This window comes from Salmo trutta, chromosome 3, assembly GCF_901001165.1.
Source record: "Salmo trutta chromosome 3, fSalTru1.1, whole genome shotgun sequence".
Taxonomy (NCBI): Eukaryota; Metazoa; Chordata; class Actinopteri; order Salmoniformes; family Salmonidae; genus Salmo; species Salmo trutta.
Window position 1 is genome coordinate 1,858,414 of NC_042959.1, and position 26,863 is coordinate 1,885,276.

At 46.4% G+C, this 26,863-nt stretch overlaps 1 protein-coding gene across 3 annotated transcripts; it reads left to right on the forward strand.

The window, feature by feature from the left end:
* The first annotated feature begins 96 nt into the window (after positions 1-96).
* fam193b (family with sequence similarity 193 member B) lies at positions 97-26,863 on the forward strand. Of its 3 annotated transcripts, XM_029720211.1 has the most exons (12): positions 97-389; positions 3,886-4,164; positions 7,140-7,326; positions 7,868-8,080; positions 8,651-9,173; positions 11,100-11,289; positions 19,090-19,344; positions 19,806-20,054; positions 22,687-23,191; positions 23,243-23,971; positions 25,690-25,765; positions 26,123-26,863. In XM_029720211.1, the coding sequence occupies exons 1-12, from the start codon at positions 234-236 to the stop codon at positions 26,217-26,219; spliced, it is 3,459 nt and encodes a 1,152-aa protein (XP_029576071.1). In that variant the 5' UTR covers positions 97-233; the 3' UTR covers positions 26,220-26,863. The 3 variants fall into 3 exon arrangements, with proteins under 3 accessions (XP_029576071.1, XP_029576051.1, XP_029576060.1); XM_029720191.1 differs by having other exon boundaries at positions 22,687-23,971; XM_029720200.1 differs by having other exon boundaries at positions 19,090-19,326; positions 22,687-23,971.

The following is a 26,863-nucleotide window of genomic DNA, read 5'->3' on the forward strand; positions in this document are numbered from 1 at the left end:
TTGCCCTCACTCAACATGGCGACTGCTTAGCTTCATCACGGTGAAGCCATTTTGCCAGCACTATCTTTGACCTATGAACCCCCAGAGTGTGGCAGCGCACCGCCATATTGACTGTTGTCTTGACTGGAGAAGATAGGGAACATTTGTGATCCTAGAAGAATCGAAACCGTGCTTTTAGACATCTCTAAACTGGTGCAACCTTGGCCAAAGGATATATATCCGACACCTGCGTGATGGCGAGGAAGAAAAGCAAACAGCAAGGAGTCGGAAGCAAGGAGCTGGTGCCCGGACAACAGAGCATATCGAAGAGCCCCGTCTCTCCCGGAGATACAGCTGGCGGTGGTGGCGGAGATGCAGGGCTGGATAGACTGGCGGCCAGGGCGAATCAGGTAACTAGCCTAGCAAGCAGCGAAAACTACTAGCGGGCTAGTTAACAGGTTAGCTAACCTACCAATCAGTTAGAGCCATCCTGTATTTCTGCTCATTTCTTGGGGTTTTAGGTGGTTGATTGGGGGAATTCTAGCTAAGTTGCATAACTAGCTAGTGCTCCAGGTTTTGTATTTTTGTTACTTTACTATTTCTGATCGGGGCGGAATGATAGCTAGCTTCACTAGCATAATACATCATTAACATTTAGCCAGCGTTGTAAATTGCGCAAGTCGATAATAAAGACCCATTCGCATCAGTTTTAACCAACTAGGCTAGCTACAGTAACTAACGACATCCAGTCTGCATTTAGCCAACTAGGCTAGCTACTGTAACTAACAACATCCAGTCTGCATTTAGCTAAATAGGCTAGCTACTGTAACTAACGACATCCAGTCTGCGTTTAGCAAACTAGGCTAGCTACTGTAACTAACGACATCCAGTCTGCATTTAGCCAACTAGGCTAGCTACTGTAACTAACGACATCCAGTCTGCATTTAGCCAACTAGGCTAGCTACAGTAACTAACGACATCCAGTCTGCATTTAGCCAAATAGGCTAGCTGCTGTAACTAACGACATCCAGTCTGCATTTAGCCAACTAGGCTAGCTACTGTAACTAACGACATCCAGTCTGCATTTAGCCAACTAGGCTAGCTACTGTAACTAACAACATCCAGTCTGCATTTAGCTAAATAGGCTCGCTACTGTAACTAACGACATCCAGTCTGCGTTTAGCAAACTAGGCTAGCTACTGTAACTAACGACATCCAGTCTGCATTTAGCCAACTAGGCTAGCTACAGTAACTAACGACATCCAGTCTGCATTTAGCCAACTAGGCTAGCTACTGTAACTAACGACATCCAGTCTGCATTTAGCCAACTAGGCTAGCTACTGTAACTAACGACATCCAGTCTGCATTTAGCCAACTAGGCTAGCTACAGTAACTAACGACATCCAGTGTGCATTTAGCCAACTAGGCTAGCTACAGTAACTAACGACATCCAGTCTGCATTTAGCCAACTAGGCTAGCTACAGTAACTAACGACATCCAGTCTGCATTTAGCCAACTAGGCTAGCTACAGTAACTAATGACATCCAGTCTGCATTTAGCCAACTAGGCTAGCTACTGTAACTAACGACATCCAGTCTGCATTTAGCCAACTACGCTAGCTACTGTAACTAACGACATCCAGTCTGCATTTAGCCAACTAGGCTAGCTACAGTAACTAACGACATCCAGTCTGCATTTAGCTAAATAGGCTAGCTACAGTAACTAACGACATCCAGTCTGCATTTAGCCAACTAGGCTAGCTACTGTAACTAACGACATCCAGTCTGCATTTAGCCAACTAGGCTAGCTACAGTAACTAACGACATCCAGTCTGCATTTAGCCAACTAGGCTAGCTACAGTAACTAACGACGTCCAGTCTGCATTTAGCTAACTAGGCTAGCAACAGTAACTAACGACATCCAGTCTGCATTTAGCCAACTAGGCTAGCTACTGTAACTAACGACATCCAGTCTGCATTTAGCCAACTAGGCTAGCTACAGTAACTAACGACGTCCAGTCTGCATTTAGCTAACTAGGCTAGCAACAGTAACTAACGACATCCAGTCTGCATTTAGCCAACTAGGCTAGCTACTGTAACTAACGACATCCAGTCTGCATTTAGCCAACTTGGCTAGCTACAGTAACTAACGACATCCAGTCAGCATTTAGCCAACTATGCTAGCTACAGTAACTAACGACATCCAGTCTGCATTTAGCCAACTAGGCTAGCTACTGTAACTAACGACATCCAGTCTGCATTTAGCCAACTATGCTAGCTACAGTAACTAACGACATCCAGTCTGCATTTAGCCAACTAGGCTAGCTACAGTAACTAACGACATCCAGTCTGCATTTAGCCAACTAGGCTAGCTACAGTAACTAACGACATCCAGTCTGCATTTAGCCAACTAGGCTAGCTACTGTAACTAACGACATCCAGTCTGCATTTAGCCAACTAGGCTAGCTACTGTAACTAACGACATCCAGTCTGCATTTAGCCAACTAGGCTAGCTACTGTAACTAACGACATCCAGTCTGCATTTAGCCAACTAGGCTAGCTACAGTAACTAACGACATCCAGTCTACATTTAGCCAACTAGGCTAGCTACTGTAACTAACGACATCCAGTCTGCATTTAGCCAACTAGGCTAGCTACAGTAACTAACGACATCCAGTCTGCATTTAGCCAACTAGGCTAGCTACAGTAACTAACGACATCCAGTCTGCATTTAGCCAACTAGGCTAGCTACTGTAACTAACGACATCCAGTCTGCATTTAGCCAACTAGGCTAGCTACTGTAACTAACGACATCCAGTCTGCATTTAGCCAACTAGGCTAGCTACTGTAACTAACGACATCCAGTCTGCATTTAGCCAACTAGGCTAGCTACAGTAACTAACGACATCCAGTCTACATTTAGCCAACTAGGCTAGCTACTGTAACTAACGACATCCAGTCTGCATTTAGCCAACTAGGCTAGCTACAGTAACTAACGACATCCAGTCTGCATTTGCTTGTAGTAGTTAAGTGTCATCCGCAAGATTGACATTGTTGTAAGCGCCTGCCACAGACAAGTCGTAAAATGTTGCCATCTAATTTGTATCTAGCTTGTTAGCTCCTTGCTCGCGGTGCTATTGCAAGTTTGCTTACATTTAATCGCACTTAGCTAGTACATAATGTTTATGTGCCCCTGTGCTGTAACTACATGTTCTATTTAGTTGGCTAACAGACTACATCACAGGGGTATTCATCTGGCTAGCTGTAAATGGTTTTAACGTTTAGCAAGCACCATGCGTGGCTTGCTTTGTTATGTTTGCACTTTGCATGTGAGATCAGTGTCTAGTATTTGCGTACACTTTCTCTGCGCACATTTCTACTCTGAAGTGTCATATGCATGCGTCGAAGTTGTTACCTAAACATTTACATGGACGCCCTTGTAGGTGTATGGGGTTTTGTGGTCAACAAAGCTTTCTTTACCAGCGGACTACTAGCTAGTGTGGACCTGGGCCACGTTAAATCACTACAAACTTGCCACTGTGCAAGTGCCAAGCTGCCTCCATGACCAACTTTTACTTCCTCTTTGCAATACAGATGTTGTGATCGTTGTCAACATAGTCAGATCTTACTCCTGAAATTCTAGTCTGTTATTAAAAACCTGACCTTAGATCAGTGTCCAGGGGGCAACTTCATCATGCTCCATGTCCATCTCACTGACATCCACCTCTCCTCATATCCCATCCTTTCCCCCCCCACACCTAATCTTATTGATCAAATCCATCCTCCTCTCCCCCAGCCTCCTCTCCAACCCTCTCTTCCCCTTCTCTCTTCCTCTCCTGTCCTTCACCTCCTCCTCTCCGCTGCATTCCTAATATCACTGGCTCACCTCTCTGTTGCTCTCCCCCAGCCAAGGCACACCTGCTGTCTCCTGTGTCACCGTGAGTTTAAGGACTGGGGTGCGAGCTCTGCCAACGGTCTGCCTGGGGGCCACGAGGCGAAGCTAGCTGACGCTGTCCCAGCCCTGTCCCAGGCCCTGCTCCGAGAGGTGCCGGGCCAGAAGCTGTCCGACACCGTGCCTTCGCTGAGCCAGTCTCTACTGGGAGAGGTGCCGCTCTGGATCTGCCAGAGCTGCCGGAAGAGTGTTGAGGAAGAGGAGAGACAGAGCACCCAGGAAACGCCTGTACCGGTAAGAAGGGGAGGGGAGAGGAGGAGGTAGGGAGGAGGAAGGGGAGAGGAGGTGGTATGGGGAGAGGGTGGAAGATGAGGAGAGAATGAGCGCCCAGGAGACACCTTCACCGGAAGGAGAAGGGGGGGGAGACTGAGCTGGTAGGAGGTGGGGAGACTGAGCTGGTAGGAGGTGGGGAGACTGAGCTGGTAGGAGGTGGGGAGACTGAGTTGGTAGGAGGTGGGGAAAGTAGGGGGGGGAGACTGAGCTGATGGGGAAAGTAGGGGGGGACTGAGCTGATGGGGAAAGTAGGGGGGGGACTGAGGTGGGGAATGTAGGGGAGTGGAAGAGGAAGTTGAGTGAGAGGAGAAAAGGGAGGTGAGGAGACACTGCTGTATATGACAAGACCATGCATGCACCTCAAGCCTAGTATTAGCACTATCTACAGTTACGTTTTACATTACCCATGTTACAGCTTGCTAGCTATGGGTTGTGTTTATGGAAATGGCTGTTTTTCGGAAGGTCTTAAAAAAAAAAAAAAAAATACATTACAATAGTGTGTATGTTTGGTCACCTTATACGCCAACAAGCTGAAAGGCACTGGATTTGGTGGCGATGGAGACAGGCAGCTTTAGGACTGTTATCCTGTGGCTGTTTGTGGAGTTACGGTGCTCCACTCTGCATGACTAAATGAATACCACATCTAAGCATCCTGACATGAGATTAGTCTCTTCTAAAGCTGTTTGTTCTCTGTCAGACTTGGCCTTCTCTCGTCACAAGCAGAGCTAGTCTTATTCATGTGGATTCTGGAGAAAATATACTATTCGTCTCGAGGCGTTTTTTATGTCCGTATTTTAAATGCATTACAAATTGAGGAGATTGTTCTGTGCTCAAGGTAGTAGTGTTGTCAGTGACAGAACGGCCCATAGGGTTTGAGTAGAGGGTGACAAACCTTAAATGATCGACACCGACCTATCACTTATCAGAGGCGTTAAGCTGATATTGTTCGTTATGATAAGTAGCTCTATACTAGAGAAATGTAAACTTTTTTTTTCTTTTTTTTTTTAATGAAATAAGTTTGCTAATATGAGTGATTGTTAATGAGACAATGAATGACTACAGCTATCACACTGGTAGTATTACTAGTTCAAAAGGATTATATTAAAAACAACTGTGGGGCTCATTAGTGTTATATAAACTGTGGGGCTCAGTAGTGTTATATAAACTGTGGGGCTCAGTAGTGTTATATAAACTGTGGGGCTCATTAGTGTTATATAAACTGTGGGGCTCAGTAGTGTTATATACACTGTGGGGCTCATTAGTGTTATATAAACTGTGGGGCTCAGTAGTGTTATATAAACTGTGGGGCTCAGTAGTGTTATATACACTGTGGGGCTCAGTAGTGTTATATAAACTGTGGGGCTCAGTAGTGTTATATAAACTGTGGGGCTCAGTAGTGTTATATACACTGTGGGGCTCAGTAGTGTTATATACACTGTGGGGCTCAGTAGTGTTATATACACTGTGGGGCTCAGTAGTGTTATATAAACTGTGGGGCTCAGTAGTGTTATATAAACTGTGGGGCTCAGTAGTGTTATATAAACTGTGGGGCTCATTAGTGTTATATAAACTGTGGGGCTCAGTAGTGTTATATAAACTGTGGGGCTCAGTAGTGTTATATAAACTGTGGGGCTCAGTAGTGTTATATAAACTGTGGGGCTCAGTAGTGTTATATAAACTGTGGGGCTCAGTAGTGTTATATAAACTGTGGGGCTCAGTAGTGTTATATACACTGTGGGGCTCAGTAGTGTTATATACACTGTGGGGCTCAGTAGTGTTATATACACTGTGGGGCTCAGTAGTGTTATATAAACTGTGGTCTCAACGTCAACAGTGAAGAGGCGACTCCGGGATGCTGGCCTTCTAGGCAGAGTTCCTCTGTCCAGTGTCTGTGTTCTTTTGCCCATCTTAATCTTTTATTTTTATTGGCCAGTCTGAGATATGGCTTTTTCTATTGCAACTCTGCCTACAAGGCCAGCATCCCGGAGTCGCCTCTTCACTGTTGACGTTGAGACTAAGTTTTGCGGGTACTATTTAATGAAGCTGCCAGTTGAGGACTTGTGTGGCATCTGTTTCTCAAACTAGACACTCTAATGTACTTGTCCTCTTGCTCAGTTGTGCACCGGGGCCTCCCACTCTTTTTTCTATTCTGGTTAGACCAGTTTGCGCTGTTCTGTGAAGGGAATAGTACACAGTGTTGTACCAGATCTTCAGTTTCTTGGCAATTTCTCGCATGGAATAGCCTTCATTTCTCAGAACAAGAATAGACTGACGAGTTTCAGAAGAAAGGTCTTTGTTTCTGATCATTTTGAGCCTGTAATCGAACCCACAAATGCTGATGCTCCAGATACTCAACTAGACTAAAGAAGGCCAGTTTTATTGCTTCTTTAATGAGAACAACAGTTTTCAGCTGTGCTAACATCATTGCAAAAGGTTTTTCTAATGATCAATTAGCCTTTTTAAAATGATAAACTTGGATTAGCTAACACAACGTGCCATTGGAACACAGGAGTGATGGTTGCTGATAATGGGCCTCTGTACAACTATGTAGATATTCCATAAAAAATCTGCCGTTTCCAGCTACAATAGTCATTTACAATGTCTACACTGTATTTCTGATCAATTTGATGTTATTTTAATGGACAAAAAAAATGTGCTTTTGGAAAAAGGACATTTCTGAGTGACCCCAAACTTTAGAACGGTAGTGTAAACAGACATAAATAATGCAAATGAACTAACATATCTCGTTTCTCCTGTCTCCTCCTCTCCCAGGTACCAATCAGACAGCTCCAGTTAATGTAAATGAATAGCTTTGTGTCTTCTTCCATTTCTGCTCTGTCTACAGCATCAAATGTTAGTGGGGAAAGAAAGGTTATACCTAATCAACCATGTCCTGAACTAGCATCTTCTCTCTCTCTCTCTCTCCTCCCCCACAGGTTCCGTTGTCCCACTCATCGTCGTGTAAGGCTCAGAGTTGTGGGAATGGTTACCCAGAGCAGAGCTCCATAGACTGGGACCCATCTTCCTTCCTCTCAGCCCACAAACTTTCTGGTCTCTGGAACTCGGCTCACAGCAACGGAGGGATCCACTGCAATCACAGCACTGCCTCGCACGCACAGCAAGGTAAACACACCTCGACCCCACACCTCTCTGCTCGCGTCTCTCAAGGTTAAGTCATACACAGATGCAAACTACTGTAGACATTCATTATTTGACATGTTTTCAGTTCATTTACTTGAACAGAATTGTAACATTTGCAGACATTTACACTGACAAAATGGAGGAAACTGTACTCCAGGGTGTATCTACTGGCTACCTGGAAACAGAAACCTGTTACTCCTCTGAGTAAAACTTTCTTCAATCAATCAATCGATCAAATGTATTTATATAGCCCTTCTTACATCAGCTGATATCTCAAAGTGCTGTACAGAAACCCGGCCTAAAACCCCAAACAGCAAGCATTGCTGATGTAGAAGCACGGTGGCAAGGAAAAACTCCCTAGAAAGGCCAAAACCTAGGAAGAAACCTAGATAGGAACCAGGCTATGAGGGGTGGCCAGTCCTCTTCTGGCTGTGCCGGGGGGAGATTATAACAGAACATGGCCAAGATGTTCAAACGTTCATCTTCCTCCTTTTCATTATCCTTCCCTCCTCTGGTCCAATAGGAACAGGGGGACCAGCGTGTCACGAGAAGCGAGTCTCTCACGAGGCTCCCGGGAAATCTGCTAAAACACCTGGGGCCAAAGTGTGCCCCTACAGTCACCCTTCCCAGAATTCCAGTGGTTCGTCTCCCGGGAACCCGCTCTCTACCTCCGGGGACCTCTGTAAGACCACCCCAAAGCACTTCAAGACCATGTGCCGACGACCAGCTCCACCTGGTGAGATCTCTTTTTTTTCTTTTTCTTTTTTTCTCACAACCTTTTTTACGACACAGAGAATTCAAGACATACCGGCAACTAACCCCAATTACTGTTCACATGTCCTGTTGACAATAGTGCATTATTAATGCATATACACACGCAGATCTCAGGGAAGGATTGTGCCCATAGATTACACTTCTAGAGAGAAGCAGAGATATGGCCTACAGGTTATTAATCTAGAGAGAAGCAGAGATATGGCCCATAGATTACACCTCTAGAGAGAAGCAGAGATATGGCCCATAGATTACACCTCTAGAGAGAAGCAGAGATATGGCCCATAGATTACACCTCTAGAGAGAAGCAGAGATATGGCCCATAGATTACACCTCTAGAGAGAAGCAGAGATATGGCCTATAGATTACACCTCTAGAGGGAAGCAGAGATATGGCCCATAGATTACACCTCTAGAGAGAAGCAGAGATATGGCCTATAGATTACACCTCTAGAGGGAAGCAGACGTCTGTATCCACCGGGAATCACAACTATGTTTGTCCAATATCCCACTCAAGACTTTTGTCTCTCCTCCAGGCGAAGCATTCCACCCCAGCGACCACCACCAACACTCAGACCTGTCTGTCCCCCCCAACAGCCCCACTGGCCTCTCCTCCTCTCAGCATTCCTCTCTCCTGCCCCTCAAGCAGAGCTCTGGGGGGCAGCAGCACGGCCATGTCACATCGTCCTCCTCTCCCGGTCTAGCTGCTCACGCTCCCTTCTCCCCGCTGGTACCAAACCTCCACGTCCCCGCGGCAGGGGCCAAGCTGGGGGCCCTGGGTGGCCCTGACTGCCCGACAGCGGCCCTCCATAAGCCCTTGGCATGTAAGAACTCACACATTCCTCCTGTGAACGGTCAGCACAGCAAACTGGGCCCCTCCGTTATGGGCTGTAACCACCCCTGCAACGGCCACAGTGGGGGGGCGCTGCCCTCTTCTAACGCGGGACACCTGACCGCTGGGCAACACCTGACCGCTGGGCAACACCTGACCGCTGGGCAACACCTGACCGCTGGGCAACACCTGACCGCTGGGCAACACCTGACCGCTGGCGCCTGCAGGTTGGTAGTTTGGTAGATAGTTTCACTGGTAGGGTGATGTTTCTACGGTAGCGGGATTCCGTCAGTAGGGTGATGTTTCTACGGTAGCGGGGTTCCGTCGGTAGGTTGATGTTTCTACGGTAGCGGGATTCCGTCGGTAGGTTGATGTTTCTACGGTAGCGGGATTCCGTCGGTAGGTTGATGTTTCTACGGTAGCGGGATTCCGTCGGTAGGTTGATGTTTCTACGGTAGCGGGGTTCTGTCGGTAGGTTGATGTTTCTACGGTAGCGGGGTTCCGTCGGTAAGGTGATGTTTCTACGGTAGCGGGGTTCCGTCGGTAGGTTGATGTTTCTACGGTAGCGGGGTTCCGTCGGTAGGTTGATGTTTCTACGGTAGCGGGGTTCCGTCGGTAGGTTGATGTTTCTACGGTAGCGGGGTTCCGTCGGTAGGGTGATGTTTCTATGGTAGTGGGGTTCTGTCGGTAGGGTGATGTTTCTATGGTAGTGGGGTTCCGTCGGTAGGGTGATGTTTCTACGGGGTTCCGTCGGTAGGTTGATGTTTCTACGGTAGCGGGGTTCCGTCGGTAGGGTGATGTTTCTACGGTAGCGGGGTTCCGTCGGTAGGTTGATGTTTCTACGGTAGCGGGGTTCCGTCGGTAGGCTGATGTTTCTACGTAGCGGGGTTCCGTCGGTAGGTTGATGTTTCTACGGTAGTGGGGTTCCGTTGGTAGGTTGATGTTTCTACGGTAGCGGGGTTCCGTCGGTAGGGTGATGTTTCTACGGTAGCGGGGTTCCGTCGGTAGGGTGATGTTTCTACGGTAGCGGGGTTCCGTCGGTAGGGTGATGTTTCTACGGTAGCGGGGTTCCGTCGGTAGGTTGATGTTTCTACGGTAGTGGGGTTCCGTTGGTAGGTTGATGTTTCTACGGTAGCGGGGTTCCGTCGGTAGGTTGATGTTTCTACGGTAGCGGGGTTCCGTCGGTAGGGTGATGTTTCTACGGTAGCGGGGTTCCGTCGGTAGGTTGATGTTTCTACGGTAGCGGGGTTCCGTTGGTAGGCTGATGTTCCTACGGTAGCGGGGTTCCGGCGGTAGGCTGATGTTTTCATGGAATGTGCAGTAATAGACAGCTTGCCTAGTATAATGATATATACTGAATCAAAATATAAATGCAACCATTTCAAAGATTTTACTGGGTTACAGTTTGAAGTAAATTAGTCAATTGAAATAAATTCATTAGGCCCTAATTTATGGATTTCACATGACTGGGCAGGGGCATAGCCATGGGAGGGCATAGGCCCACCCACTGGGGATCCAGGCCCAGCCAATCAGAATGAGTTTTTCCCCACAAAAGGGCTTTATTACAGACAGAAATACTCCTTAGATAGTCCTGCAGGTGAAGAAGCTGGATGTGGAGGTCCTGGGTTGGCGTGGTTACACGTGGTCTGCGGTTGTGAGGCCGGTTGGACACACTGCCAAATTCTCTAAAATAACGTTTTATGGTAGAGTAATTAACATAAATTATCTGGCAACAGCTCTGGTGGACATTCCTGCAGTCAGCATGCCAATTGCACGCTCCCTCTAAACATGAGACATCTGTGGCGTTGTGAGACAAAACTGGACATTTCAGAGTGGCCTTTTTAGTGTCCCCCAGCACAAGGTGCACCTGTGTAATGATCATGCTGTTTTACACCCTAGAGTCGATTTCTGTGTCCTCTGAATGTCCCCCGGTACCATTTGGGAAAAATGAATTAGTATACTGTATATGGAGACTGTTTTAATGACCAATAAAGGATGAAATATCGCTGCTGCTCTAGAATCTAGGGATAAGACATGGTCGTGGTTCTACCTGTCATCACTGCTGATTTAAAAATGTCACCTCACTTAGCATGGTCTGTCTGTCTGTCTGTCTGTCTCTGTCTGCCTCTCTGTATCCTGTGTCCATGCTCCAGGGACCAGGCGTGTAAAGGACATAAGCTGTCTAACGGGGCAGGGGGGTTGTGTCACCCCCCTTCGGAGCTGGAGGAGGGAGAGGACGAGGACTCGAGTTCTGAGAGGAGCTCCTGTGCTTCCTCCTCAAACAACCAGAAGGATGGGAAGTACTGTGACTGCTGCTACTGTGAGTTCTTCGGACACAACGCGGTATGTATAGTAGTGATGGGAGGAAAAATACATACAGCTACGCATCAGCCATATCATACAGCTACACCTCGCTCCATATCATACAGCTACACCTCGCTCCATATCATACAGCTACGCATCAGCCATATCATACAGCTACACCTCGCTCCATATTATACAGCTACGCATCAGCCATATCACACAGCTACACCTCGCTCCATATCATACAGCTACACCTCGCTCCATATCATACAGCTACGCATCAGCCATATCATACAGCTACACCTCGCTCCATATCATACAGCTACACCTCGCTCCATATCATACAGCTACGCATCAGCCATATCACACAGCTACACCTCGCTCCGTATCATACAGCTGCACCTCGCTCCATATCATACAGCTACACCTCGCTCCATATCATACAGCTGCACCTCGCTCCGTATCATACAGCTGCACCTCGCTCCGTATCATACAGCTACACCTCGCTCCGTATCATACAGCTACACCTCGCTCCGTATCATACAGCTACACCTCGCTCCGTATCATACAGCTACACCTCGCTCCGTATCATACAGCTACACCTCGCTCCGTATCATACAGCTACACCTCGCTCCGTATTATACAGCTACACCTCGCTCCGTATTATACAGCTACACCTCGCTCCGTATCATACAGCTACACCTCGCTCCGTATTATACAGCTACACCTCGCTCCGTATCATACAGCTACACCTCGCTCCGTATCATACAGCTACACCTCGCTCCGTATCATACAGCTACACCTCGCTCCGTATCATACAGCTACACCTCGCTCCGTATTATACAGCTACACCTCGCACCGTATTATACAGCTACACCTCGCTCCGTATCATACAGCTACACCTCGCTCCGTATTATACAGCTACACCTCGCTCCGTATTATACAGCTACACCTCGCTCCGTATTATACAGCTACACCTCGCTCCGTATTATACAGCTACACCTCGCTCCATATCATACAGCTACACCTCGCTCCATATCATACAGCTACACCTCGCTCCGTATCATACAGCTACACCTCGCTCCGTATCATACAGCTACACCTCGCTCCGTATCATACAGCTACACCTCGCTCCGTATTATACAGCTACACCTCGCTCCATATCATACAGCTACGCATCAGCCATATCACACAGCTACACCTCGCTCCATATCATACAGCTACACCTCGCTCCGTATCATACAGCTACACCTCGCTCCGTATCATACAGCTACACCTCGCTCCGTATCATACAGCTACACCTCGCTCCGTATTATACAGCTACACCTCGCTCCATATCATACAGCTACGCATCAGCCATATCACACAGCTACACCTCGCTCCGTATCATACAGCTACACCTCGCTCCATATCATACAGCTACGCATCAGCCATATCACACAGCTACACCTCGCTCCGTATCATACAGCTACACCTCGCTCCATATCATACAGCTACACCTCGCTCCATATCATACAGCTACGCATCAGCCATATCACACAGCTACACCTCGCTCCGTATCATACAGCTACACCTCGCTCCGTATCATACAACTACACCTCGCTCCGTATCATACAGCTACACCTCGCTCCGTATCATACAGCTACACCTCGCTCCGTATCATACAGCTACACCTCGCTCCGTATCATACAGCTACACCTCGCTCCGTATCATACAGCTACACCTCGCTCCGTATCATACAGCTACACCTTGCTCCGTATCATACAGCTACACCTCGCTCCGTATCATACAGCTACACCTCGCTCCGTATTATACAGCTACACCTCGCTCCGTATCATACAGCTACACCTCGCTCCGTATCATACAGCTACACCTCGCTCCGTATCATACAGCTACACCTCGCTCCGTATTATACAGCTACACCTCGCTCCGTATTATACAGCTACACCTCGCTCCGTATCATACAGCTACACCTCGCTCCGTATTATACAGCTACACCTCGCTCCGTATCATACAGCTACACCTCGCTCCGTATTATACAGCTACACCTCGCTCCGTATTATACAGCTACACCTCGCTCCGTATTATACAGCTACACCTCGCTCCGTATTATACAGCTACACCTCGCTCCGTATCATACAGCTACACCTCGCTCCGTATTATACAGCTACACCTCGCTCCGTATCATACAGCTACACCTCGCTCCGTATTATACAGCTACACCTCGCTCCGTATCATACAGCTACACCTCGCTCCGTATCATACAGCTGCACCTCGCTCCGTATCATACAGCTACACCTCGCTCCGTATTATACAGCTACACCTCGCTCCGTATCATACAGCTACACCTCGCTCCGTATCATACAGCTACACCTCGCTCCGTATCATACAGCTGCACCTCGCTCCGTATCATACAGCTACACCTCGCTCCGTATTATACAGCTACACCTCGCTCCGTATCATACAGCTACACCTCGCTCCGTATTATACAGCTACACCTCGCTCCGTATTATACAGCTACACCTCGCTCCGTATTATACAGCTACACCTCGCTCCGTATCATACAGCTACACCTCGCTCCGTATCATACAGCTACACCTCGCTCCGTATCATACAGCTACACCTCGCTCCGTATCATACAGCTACACCTCGCTCCGTATCATACAGCTACACCTCGCTCCGTATTATACAGCTACACCTCGCTCCGTATCATACAGCTACACCTCGCTCCGTATTATACAGCTACACCTCGCTCCGTATTATACAGCTACACGTCGGTGCACCAAAACCTCAGTATTTCTCCATCTTCTTTTAGATATGGAGCCGATTTGTTTTCAGCACTTTTTAATTTTTTTTAATTTCCATGACTGATCAAAACTTGCTTTATCATGGCTCTCGTTATTCTGCAGCAGATACGTGTAGCGCGACTGCTGGTATTGTTTGCTTTAAATAATCAATACTAGAACAAATGATTATACTGTACAATAATAATAATAATAATAATATACAGAGAATTCGGAAAATAATTCAGACCCCTTGACTTTTTTTTGTTACAACCTTATTCTAAAAGGGATTATATCGTCGTCCCCCTCAATCTACACACACTACCCCATAAGGATGAAGTGAAAACAGGTTTTTAGAATTTTTTGCAAATGTATATAAAAAATACCTTATTTACATAAGTATTCAGACCCTTTACTATGAGCCTAAGTGCATCCTGTTTCCAGTGATCATCCTTGAGATGTTTCTACAACTTGATTGGAGTCCACCTGTGGTCAATTCAATTGATTGGTCCTGATTTGGAAAGGGACCGAGACAGGATTGTGTCGAGGCACAGATCTGGGGAAGGGTACCAAAACATTTCTGCAGCATTGAAGGTCCACAAGAACACAATGGCCTCCATTTTTTATATTTTTTTATTTTTTTCACCTTTATTTAACCAGGTAGGACAGTTGAGATAAGTTCTCATTTACAACTGTGACCTGGCCAAGATAAAGCAAAGCAGTGCGGCAGAAACAACAACAGAGTTACACATGGAATAAACAAGTGTACAGTCAATAACACAATAGAAAAAAAAGAAAGTCTATATACAGTGTGTGCAAATGGAGTGAGGAGGTAAGGCAATAAATAGGCCATAGTAGCAAAGTAATTACAATTTAGCAGATTAAACACTGGAGTGATAGATGAGCAGATGATGATGTGTAAGTAGAAATACTGGTCTGCAAAAGAGCAGAAAAGTAAATAAAAACAATACGGGGATGAGGTAGGTAGATTGGGTGGGCCATCATTCTTAAATGGATGAAGTTTGGAACCACCAAGACTCTTCCTAGAACTGGCCGCCCGGCCAAACTGAGCAATCGGGGGAGAAGGCCCTTGGTCAGGAAGGTGACCAAGAACACTATGGTCACTCTGACAGAGCTCCAGAGTTCGTCTGTGGAGATGGGAGAACCTTCCAGAAGGACAACCATCTCAGCAGCACTCCACCAATCATTCCTTTATGGTAGAGTGGCCAGACAGAAGCCACTCCTCAGTAAAAGGCACATGACAGCCGGCTTGGAGTTTGCCAAAAGGCACCTAAAGGACTGTGTCCTTGAGTGGCCCAGACAGAGGCCGGACTTGAACCCGATCGAACATCTCTGGAGAGACCTGAAAATATCTGTGCAGCGATGCTCCCCATCCAACCTGACAGAGCTTGAGAGGATCTGCAGAGAAGAATGGGAGAAACTCCCCAAATACAGGTGTACCAAACTTGTAGCGTCATACCCAAGAAGACTCGAAGCTGTAATCGCTGCCAAAGGTGCTTCCACAAAGTACTGAGTAAAGGGTCTGAATACTTATGTAAATGTTACATTTCAGTGAAGTTTTATTTATTTGCAAACATTTCTACAAACTTGTTTTCGCTTTGTCATTATGAAGGTATTGTGTGTAGATTGATGAGGGAAAACAACTATTTAAATCCATTTTAGAATTAAGGCTGTAACGTAACAAAATGTGGAAAAAGTCAAGGGGTCTGAATACTTTCTGAATTCCCTGTATTTGAATTGGAGCCAAAATAATACATTTCAGTGCGATTTATGAACCGTCAACAACAAATCCTTAAAGAAAAACATGAAAGAATGAGCTGTTTGATTTTGCTATATATATATATAGATATATATAGATAGATAGATGGCATGAGAGATGATTTGGTCATGCATCACAAATAACTGTAGAGATGCATCTAAAATAGTACAGTACTATTGTGCAAAAGCAAATAAAGTGACTGGGTAGTGTCATGTGTTGACTGCAACCTGGTGTTATTGAAGGCCCGGCTGGCAGTGGGGAAATGAGGATTTAATTCATATTGATATGAATGAATTTAACACTCTTTGACAAACGAACACAGAGATCACTAACACACACACAAACTACTAGGTCATCGCTCTTACCTTAGCTGAGGGCTCCATGGTGACGGCCATCTTGGATCCAGTGCTGGACACCAGATCCATGAGCCTGCCCATTCCCTTTCATCATCTAACCCTGAGGGAGAAAAAACATGTTTCAGCACTTTATCTTATTTATTTGGCTCTACAATAAAGTAAATTGTCACAGAGACCCCCAAAAAAAATGTTTTCACACACGAAGGTTTTCACTTCCTCTTCGTATCTGTCTGAATTAACATCAAATCAAATGTATTTATAAAGCCCTTCTTACATCAGCTGAAATCTCAAAGTGCTGTACAGAAACCCAGCCTAAAACCCCCAAACAGCAAGCAATGCAGGTGTAGAAGCTGCATGTGAAAGAAGCACGGTGGCTGGGAAAAACTCCCTAGGAAAAACTCCTGAGAAAGGCCAAAAACCTAGGAAGAAACCATGACCTTGTTAGCGAGCTCATTTGTTTTGTGGGATACAGGGATGATGAAATAGGCAGTGAAGCATTTAGGCTAACGTTTAGCTATAGCAGCTTGTCTTTAAACTTCTCTTCAATATAATACTGTCATTCCAGCAACAGCCTACCTTGAACAATATCAAATCAAATGTATTTATATAGCCCTTCTTACATCAGCTGATGTCTTAAAGTGCTGTACAGAAACCCAGCCTAAAAACCCCCAAACAGCAAGCGTTGCAGGTGTAGAAGCACGGTGGCTAGGAAAAACTCCCTAGAAAGGCCAGAACCTGGAAGGAACCTAGAGAGGAACCGGGCTATGAGGGGTGGCCAGTCCTCTTCTGGCTGTGCCGGGTGGAGAATATAACAGAACATGGCCAAGATGTTCAAACGTTCATAAATTACCAGCATGGTCAAATAATAATAAACTGGAGCAGCAGCACAGCCAGGTGGACTGGGGACAGCAGGTGGACTGGGGACAGCGGGTGGACTGGGGACAGCAGGTGGACTGGGGACAAGGAGTCATCATGCCAGGTAGTCCTGAGGCATGGTCCTAGGGCTCAGGTCCTCCGAGAGAAAGAAAGAAAGAAAGAAAGAAAGAAAGAGAGAATTAGAGAGAGCATATTTACATTCACACAGGACACCGGATAAGACAAGAGAATACTCCAGATGTAACAGACTGACCCTAGCCCCCCTGCACATAAACTACTGCAGCATAAATACTGGAGGCTGACACAGGAGGGGTCAGGAGAGAACAAAGTACAGGCAGGTAGTGAAGGCCTGATTTAGTTTAACTAATGTATTGTGTGACGGGGCTTACCAAAAAAAACTTCCAAAAGGACTTATTCGAGGTAGAAATGAGTTGGAGCACTCACCAAAAAAAAAGCTGAGCTAAAATCCCTCTGTTTTAGTTTACTACAATGTTCCCTCTACTTGGTGAAATGTGGACATCCTTCTGTGGTGACGAAGCGCAGGGAGGAATAGCGTAGTCTGTGGTTTTTATATCTTCTGCGATGCAAAGTTTCAGCTAAATAAATCAAAACAACATGGCTATTTATCTGAGAAGTCAGCTTCAACATGATTGATGACTAACTGAGAATAAATCAGTCCCTTCTTGTCCGGTGCACTCGTTCACCCCCCCTCGGAGACTAAATGTAGTAGATTGGTGTTGTTTTCTCCATCCAGGAAGGGAGCGAAGGCAAGTGGCCAGCGCCAGCAAGAAATGGGACGCGGCTCACAATGACAGATAGGATATTGATTACTTTGCTACCTGAAATCTAAAATAATTCAGTACTATTGCAATACTGTTAATGTATTTGGGATCACTTTTCATTTTGACCAGCTACCAACTAATCAAGAAATATCGGAAGAAAGAGTGAACCTCTTTATGAACGTTAGCTCTCCGTTTATGGTTACTGGTCGACCAAAATGAAAATCCGACCCCTTGTATATTGTTGATTTGTCAATGACAACTTTATACTACAACATTACTAACTAACTCGCTAATTTTCCACAAAAAAAAAAAAACACATTTTAGTTTACATTTTTGTTTTTTTCCCAATAATTTGTCAACCCAGGGGGTTCTCGTAGGCCCGTTTTGGAACATCGAAACGCAGTTTCGAATCGCATATGCAATCAGGATATCGTGAGGTCCCTGGCAATTCTCAGCCCTAATGTATAATATGGTCATTGATTGAAATAGCATTTAAAAGCACGAACAATATAAACATTGATTGACAAAAGTCATTTGACTGCTGTTACTGTGAATTCTTATGTCACAATGTGGTATGTCTCTTTAGTAATGGATTGTAATTGTAATAGCATTTATGAAGAACTTTTCACTTGGCCACGTTGTTCACGTTGGGGCAAAATGTAAACCCATTTGGTTGGGGCGGCAGGGTAGCCTAGTGGTTAGAGCGTTGGGTTAGTAACCGAAAGGTTGCTGGATCGAATCCCTGAACTGACAAGGTAAAAAAAAATCTGTCGTTCTGCCCCTGAACAAGGCAGTTATAACCCACTGTTCCCCGGGAGGCCGTCATTGTAAATAATAATTTGTTCTTAACTGACTTGCATAGTTAAATAAAGGATAATGAAATGTGAAATCCGGTGACCAGGGGTGGTCTAGCAGTCTAAGCTGCTGCCTGTGGACCACATGTACGATATACCGCTGCCAGCATGGGTTAGAATCCGACTCGCAGCTATTTCAGCACACTCTCTCCTACCTCTCATCTTGGTCTCTTTCTAGCCAATAAACATACAACAACAAAAATCTAAATCAGATTGTGGCTGTGTTTCAATCCACAAAGATGCTCCCTCCATTCTGCCGTCTTTTCCCCTAAATCTGAGATGGCTGGTTACTGTCACTCATGGGGGAGTGAACAAGGGCAAAGGAAGGCAGCAAGTCATTGAAATTTAAACGCATCCTATTAAAGAAGGATAATCTCATCCTCTGATCATGTCCTCTCCTCCCTCCAGCCCCCGGCGGCTCCGACCAGCCGTAACTACACAGAGATCCGTGAGAAGCTCCGGTCCCGTCTGACGCGTCGTAAGGAGGAGTGTCTTCCCCAGAGACGGGACTCCGACCCGACCGTGTCCACCTCCATCGACAACCGAGACGTGGACGAGCTGTTGGACTTCATCAACTCCTCAGAGCAGAAACCAGCCAACAGCGCTAAGGCTGCCAAGCGGGCACGCCATAAACAGAAGAAGAAGGTGATGTCAAATGACATGGTGGGAATACTCAGCAATACAGATCAGTTAATACATCTTAAAAGTATTTGTGTTTGGTGTTTGTTCAGAACATCTATATATGTATTTGTGTAAGTAGGACGTAATATTAGTAGTAATCGAATGTTTCTGTAGCGTTAGACAGCTTGATGTACAGGACACCCCCTGGACAGGACACTAGTCTATATCCTGTTTGTGTAGTGAGACAGCTTGATGTACAGGACACCCCCTGGACAGGACACTAGTCTATATCCTGTTTGTTTAGTGAGACAGCTTGATGTACCAGGACACCCCCTGGACAGGACACTAGTAGTCTATCTCCTGTTTTGTGTAGTGAGACAGTCTGTCTGTCTAATTTTATTTTTGTTTAACCTTGATTTAACGAGGCAAGTCCGTTAAGAACAAATTCTTATTTACAGTGACGGCCTCCTGTCTAACCGTCTGTCTGTCTCTCCCCACCTCAGGAGAAGCAGACCCAGGCGGGTAGTGGTGATGGTGAGGGCGCTGGTAGCGACCCCCCCTCCACCCCTCCAGAGCCCAGTGAGGACCCAGACCACCTCAGCCAGGAGGAAGAGGAGGAGGAGGAAGATGTGGACGGGGAGTACGGTGAAGGCCCGGAGGCTAGTCGGCTGCTGGAGTGGCCCCAGCTGGAACTAGAGAGGGTCAACTCCTTCCTGACTTCTCGGCTAGAGGAGATCAAGAACACCATCAAGGTAAGGATAGGTGCGTCCCAAATGGCTCCCTATTCCCTAAATAGTGCGCTACTTTTAACCAGGACCCCATGGGCAAAACTAATGCACTATATAGGGAATAGGGTGCCATCTGGGACTCATTTGATCATTGTCCATATTTAGGGCATTATAAAATCCGGAAAGCGGAAGGAATTCAACAAAAAAAAATTGATTGAATTTAGTAGGAAATCAACTATACTGAACAACAATATAAACGCAACATGTAAAGTGTTGGTTCCATGTTTCATGAGCTGAAATAAAAAGATCCCAGAAATGTTCCATACACACAAAAAGCTTATTTCTCTCAAATTTTGATGAAGCTGAGCAGCATTTCTGTCTGTAATAAAGCATTTTTGTGGGGAAAAACGTATTCTGATTAGCTAGGCATGGCTCCTCAATGGTTTGGCCTGGCTCCCAAGTTGGGGGGGCTCGACCCACCCACCCCCACCCATGGCTGCGCCCCTGCCCAGTCAAATGAAATCCATAGATTAGGGTCTAATGAATTTATTTCAATTGACCCGTTTCATAATATGAACTATAACTCAGTAAAATCTTTGAAATTGTTGCATGTCGCGTTTTTTAAAATATTTTCGTTCAGTATAAATGTATTGAATTTATTAGAAAATGTATTAATTTACCCAAGATTATGATAATTTAAATAAATATATAAATTCATCAGTGATGTGTTTTGTCCTTCAACTTTCTGAAGAGGCAACACCGGAAATGCCCGTCTGTTTTTCTACCACTTTGTGTAGCCGTTAGCGATGATGCGAATAATTTACCATCTCCTGGTAGATGGAAAGCCTTTCCCAAGAAACCTTCTCAATTAATGAAATGTTAACTACAACATCGTCTATGGACTACCTGGCAGAATGATACCATGATTATTTGCATCAATCCTGTGGTGATTTGTTTAGCAAACTCGGCAATCACACCAAAGATGTGGTCGATTTCCTCAGTGGTCTCCTGCCGTTGTTTTCAGTATCGTTGTGGATTTAGAACATCCAATTTGGTTGTTTTTCTATAAAGAAAGTGTGATTTTTGAGGGACTAAAGCCTGGAAAAATCTGAACCTTGGAAAAACTAAACGGATAAAATGGAATTAGGCGCAAAATGTAACCGATCATAATGAGCCCACTGATAACATGTAGTTATCACTAGTCTATGGCAGGGCCTATTGTATTGAGGCAGCTTGACACCCCCTGGACAGGACACTAGTCTATGGCAGGGCCTATTGTATTGAGGCAGCTTGACACCCCCTGGACAGGACACTAGTCTATGGCAGGGCCTATTGTATTGAGGCAGCTTGACACCCCCTGGACAGGACACTAGTCTATGGCAGGGCCTATTGTATTGAGGCGGCTTGACACCCCCTGGACAGGACACTAGTCTATGGCAGGGCCTATTGTATTGAGGCGGCTTGACACCCCCTGGACAGGACACTAGTCTATGGCAGGGCCTATTGTATTGAGGCGGCTTGACACCCCCTGGACAGGACACTAGTCTATGGCAGGGCCTATTGTATTGAGGCGGCTTGACACCCCCTGGACAGGACACTAGTCTATGGCAGGGCCTATTGTATTGAGGGGGCTTGACACCCCCTGGACAGGACACTAGTCTATGGCAGGGCCTATTGTATTGAGGCGGCTTGACACCCCCTGGACAGGACACTAGTCTATGGCAGGGCCTATTGTATTGAGGCGGCTTGACACCCCCTGGACAGGACACTAGTCTATGGCAGGGCCTATTGTATTGAGGGAGCTTGACACCCCCTGGACAGGACACTAGTCTATGGCAGGGCCTATTGTATTGAGGCGGCTTGACACCCCCTGGACAGGACACTAGTCTATGGCAGGGCCTATTGTATTGAGGCAGCTTGACACCCCCTGGACAGGACACTAGTCTATGGCAGGGCCTATTGTATTGAGGCGGCTTGACACCCCCTGGACAGGACACTAGTCTATGGCAGGGCCTATTGTATTGAGGCAGCTTGACACCCCCTGGGATAGGACACTAGTCTATGGCAGGGCCTATTGTATTGAGGCAGCTTGACACTTCCTGGGACAGGACACTAGTCTATGGCAGGGCCTATTGTATTGAGGCAGCTTGACACCCCCTGGACAGGACACTAGTCTATGGCAGGGCCTATTGTATTGAGGCAGCTTGACACCCCCTGGACAGGACACTAGTCTATGGCAGGGCCTATTGTATTGAGGCAGCTTGACACCCCCTGGACTGGACACTAGCCTATGGCAGGGCCTATTGTATTGAGGCAGCTTGACACCCCCTGGACAGGACACTAGTCTATGGCAGGGCCTATTGTATTGAGGGAGTTTATTAATGTCATCTAGTCTTTTAGGGGTGGTTTCTCAGACACAAATGAAGCATAGTCTTGGAGAAACCGGTCCATGAAACCGGTCCTTAATCTGTCCATTATATCAGTCCTTAATCTGTTAATATCAGTGTTTCAGAGAGTGTATACTCTCTGCAATCTGAGAAACAGTTGAACCCCTGATATAAGGCAGTTTAGTTGTTTTTAAATGTTGGTTTATTAAACTTATTGCCGCTTTTCTTCTCTTTTCTAAAATAAAAACGTTGACCTTTTGATCTTGCAGGACTCTATCCGGGCCTCGTTCTCCATGTACGACCTCAACCTGGATGTGAATGACTTCCCCAGAAAGGCTGCTACTCTGGAAGGCAACCATCTTCTCTCCCACCTCAACGGCTCTTCCTGCTCTGACCTGCAGCAGATAGACCTAGACCTTGCCCCTCTCTCCCTGGGTACCTTCAAGAGCCATCTGGACCTGGTCAGTGGCTGGGAGGAGGCCCATCCCCGAGACAACTCCCCCATCGGTCCCATCTCACCCCCGGCTTGTGCTACTGTACCTGGGGTAGGGGGACCATGGGCTGCGGTTGGTACTGGGGCGAAGGATGTTCAGAGGCTCCACACCACCCCCAGCCTTTCCAAGCTCTTCCGGGTGCGTTCCCCAGAGAGGTGCCCCTCTGCTAGGCCTGAGAATAAACACCAGGCCCCTGCTTCGACCCAGACCTCCACCACGGTGGCTAAGCCTAAAGATGAGACCCCAGTGGAGCCCAGGATCATTACTACCCCTACTCCTGGTGCTGGGGTTAATGCTGGAGCTGGCAGGAATATTACTACCCCTACTCCTGGTGCTGGGGTTAATGCTGGAGCTGGCAGGAATATTACTACCCCTACTCCTGGTGCTGGGGTTAATGCTGGAGCTGGCAGGAATATTACTACCCCTACTCCTGGTGCTGGGGTTAATGCTGGAGCTGGCAGGAACATTACTACCCCTACTCCTGGTGCTGGGGTTAATGCTGGAGCTGGCAGGAACATTACTACCCCTACTCCTGGTGCTGGGGTTAATGCTGGGGCTGGCAGGAATATTACTACCCCTATTCCTATGGCTGGCAGGAACATTGCTACCCCTACTCCTGGGGCTGGGGTTCATGCTGGGGTTGGCAAGCTGAAGAAGGGCAAGAAGCAGCAGCAACGGCAGGACCAGCTGCCTCCAGAACAGAACCAGACCAGACCCGGATCTAAAGCAGCTGCAGAATCTCAGAAAACTGGTTCCAACAGTTCTGATGCTGTGGGTTCTAAGGCTAGTTCTGGTTCCAAACCACCACCTCACTCAGCTGAGAGCCAGAGAACCGGGCCAAAGAGGGTAGAGGAGACCAGGCCCACCCGGCAGCAGGCCACCAACGGGACAGTGAGTAGCGCGGGTGCTCCCAGCACCCAAAGAGGGAAGGGGGAGGAGCAAGAGGCCAAAGGTCACTCTGTCACCTCAACCAATCACAACCAAGCCCAGCAGCAGCAGCAACCCAAGGGGAAGAATAAGAAGAACAAGAACAAGGGAGAGAAAACCAGCCGTAACATCGGTACGTTAGTTTAGATAACCCTCTAGTTGTGACTGTCTCTTGTGTTATACATGTTGTAGGAGGGGAGACATACCCTCTAGTTGTGACTGTCTCTTGTGTTATACATGTTGTAGGAGAGGAGACATACCCTCTAGTTGTGACTGTCTCTTGTGTTATACATGATGTAGGAGGGGAGACATGCCCTCTAGTTGTGACTGTCTCTTGTGTTATACATGTTGTAGGAGGGGAGACATACCCTCTAGTTGTGACTGTCTCTTGTGTTATACATGTTGTAGGAGGGGAGACATACTGTCTCTTGTGTTATACATGTTGTAGGAGGGGAGACATACCCTCTAGTTGTGACTGTCTCTTGTGTTATACATGTTGTAGGAGAGGAGACATACTGTCTCTTGTGTTATACATGTTGTAGGAGAGGAGACATACCCTCTAGTTGTGACTGTCTCTTGTGTTATACATGTTGTAGGAGGGGAGACATACTGTCTCTTGTGTTATACATGTTGTAGGAGGGGAGACATACCCTCTAGTTGTGACTGTCTCTTGTGTTATACATGTTGTAGGAGGGGAGACATACCCTCTAGTTGTGACTGTCTCTTGTGTTATACATGTTGTAGGAGGGGAGACATACCCTCTAGTTGTGACTGTCTCTTGTGTTATACATGTTGTAGGAGAGGAGACATACCCTCTAGTTGTGACTGTCTCTTGTGTTATACATTTTGTAGGAGAGGAGACATACCCTCTAGTTGTGACTGTCTCTTGTGTTATACATGTTGTAGGAGAGGAGACATACCCTCTAGTTGTGACTGTCTCTTGTGTTATACATGTTGTAGGAGGGGAGACATACCCTCTAGTTGTGACTGTCTCTTGTGTTATACATGATGTAGGAGGGGAGACATACTGTCTCTTGTGTTATACATGTTGTAGGAGGGGAGACATACCCTCTAGTTGTGACTGTCTCTTGTGTTATACATGTTGTAGGAGAGGAGACATACTGTCTCTTGTGTTATACATGTTGTAGGAGAGGAGACATACCCTCTAGTTGTGACTGTCTCTTGTGTTATACATGTTGTAGGAGGGGAGACATACTGTCTCTTGTGTTATACATGTTGTAGGAGGGGAGACATACCCTCTAGTTGTGACTGTCTCTTGTGTTATACATGTTGTAGGAGGGGAGACATACCCTCTAGTTGACTGTCTCTTGTGTTATACATGTTGTAGGAGGGGAGACATACCCTCTAGTTGTGACTGTCTCTTGTGTTATACATGATGTAGGAGGGGAGACATACCCTCTAGTTGTGACTGTCTCTTGTGTTATACATGTTGTAGGAGAGGAGACATACTGTCTCTTGTGTTATACATGTTGTAGGAGGGGAGACATACCCTCTAGTTGACTGTCTCTTGTGTTATACATGTTGTAGGAAGGGAGACATACCCTCTAGTTGTGACTGTCTCTTGTGTTATACATGTTGTAGGAGAGGAGACATACCCTCTAGTTGACTGTCTCTTGTGTTATACATGTTGTAGGAAGGGAGACATACCCTCTAGTTGTGACTGTCTCTTGTGTTATACATGTTGTAGGAGAGGAGACATACCCTCTAGTTGACTGTCTCTTGTGTTATACATGTTGTAGGAGAGGAGACGTCAGTGTGAATGATAAAGCGATCTGACAGCATGACCGTTCTTTGGTTGTGATGTTTCCGTCCCGTTTCTTTCTTCCCCAGACGATGTGTTTCTCCCTAAAGACGTCGACCCAAAAGAAATGGATGAGATTGATCGTGAGGTGGAATACTTCAAAAGGTAACGCTCAGCCTCTGTGACAATCCAAAAACATTTAGGGCAGCTTTACCAAACAGACGAGAGATTCATAGTCTAAGACTAAACTTTGTCTTTGTCTGGAAAAATGGCCCTTATTTTTTGTAATTTTTATTTTTATTTTTTTACGCCACCAGCCTCTTGTTCATTGAACCAGATAGTGATATGTCTCTCTCTCTCTCCCTCCCATCTCTCTCTCTCCCTCCCATCTCTCTCCCTCCCTCCCATCTCTCTCTCCCTCCCTCCCATCTCTCTCTCTCCCTCCCATCTCTCTCTCTCCCTCCCATCTCTCTCTCTCCCTCCCATCTCTCTCTCTCCCTCCCATCTCTCTCCTCTCTGTAGGTTTTGCCTTGATTCTGCTAAACAGACCCGCCAGAAGGTTGCAGTAAACTGGTCCAACTTTACCCTCAAAAAGGTTCCTTCCAACGCAGCCCAGTAACTGACTGGTTCTCGAATGCAGAACCCCCCCCCCTCAACATAACTATGTCCATACAACCATCGACGGCCTGAGGCCTTCTCTCATTCCCACTCCTCTTCTTTTTCCTCACCAAGCCAAGGGACCCTGGTGCAACACCATTTTTCCATTCAGGACTGCGATACTGCGTTGCTATTGGCTGACAGCCAGGGGATCATTCACACACGGGCGACTGAGACTAGACTCTGCCGTTTCGCAACGAGGGAGATGAGATCCAGGTTGAAACATGGAGAACTCGCACCCTTCTGTTTTATCGGATCTAATCTACTGTGTACTTCACTATGTAGTATGGAAAACAGTTACCTTATACAATAAAAAGTGTTTTTATTGCAATTGTGGCACATTTTAACATTGTTGAAAACCTCTTGTATTGTTATTGGTTGGATTTATTTGGTGCTTCTGTTCTCTGAAGGTACTGACCCCACGACCCCACGACCTGAGGTACCTTTAGTTTAGGGTCTCTCCCTCAACACACAACCCCCCCCCCTTGTCGATAGGCTCTGTTTTAGATGATTGAATCGCCTCTGAATTATTTTACAATGTTTTTAAGAAGGTTCCGATTATGGTATGGAGGACACAGGCATTTTTATTAAACTGTTAAAACGCAA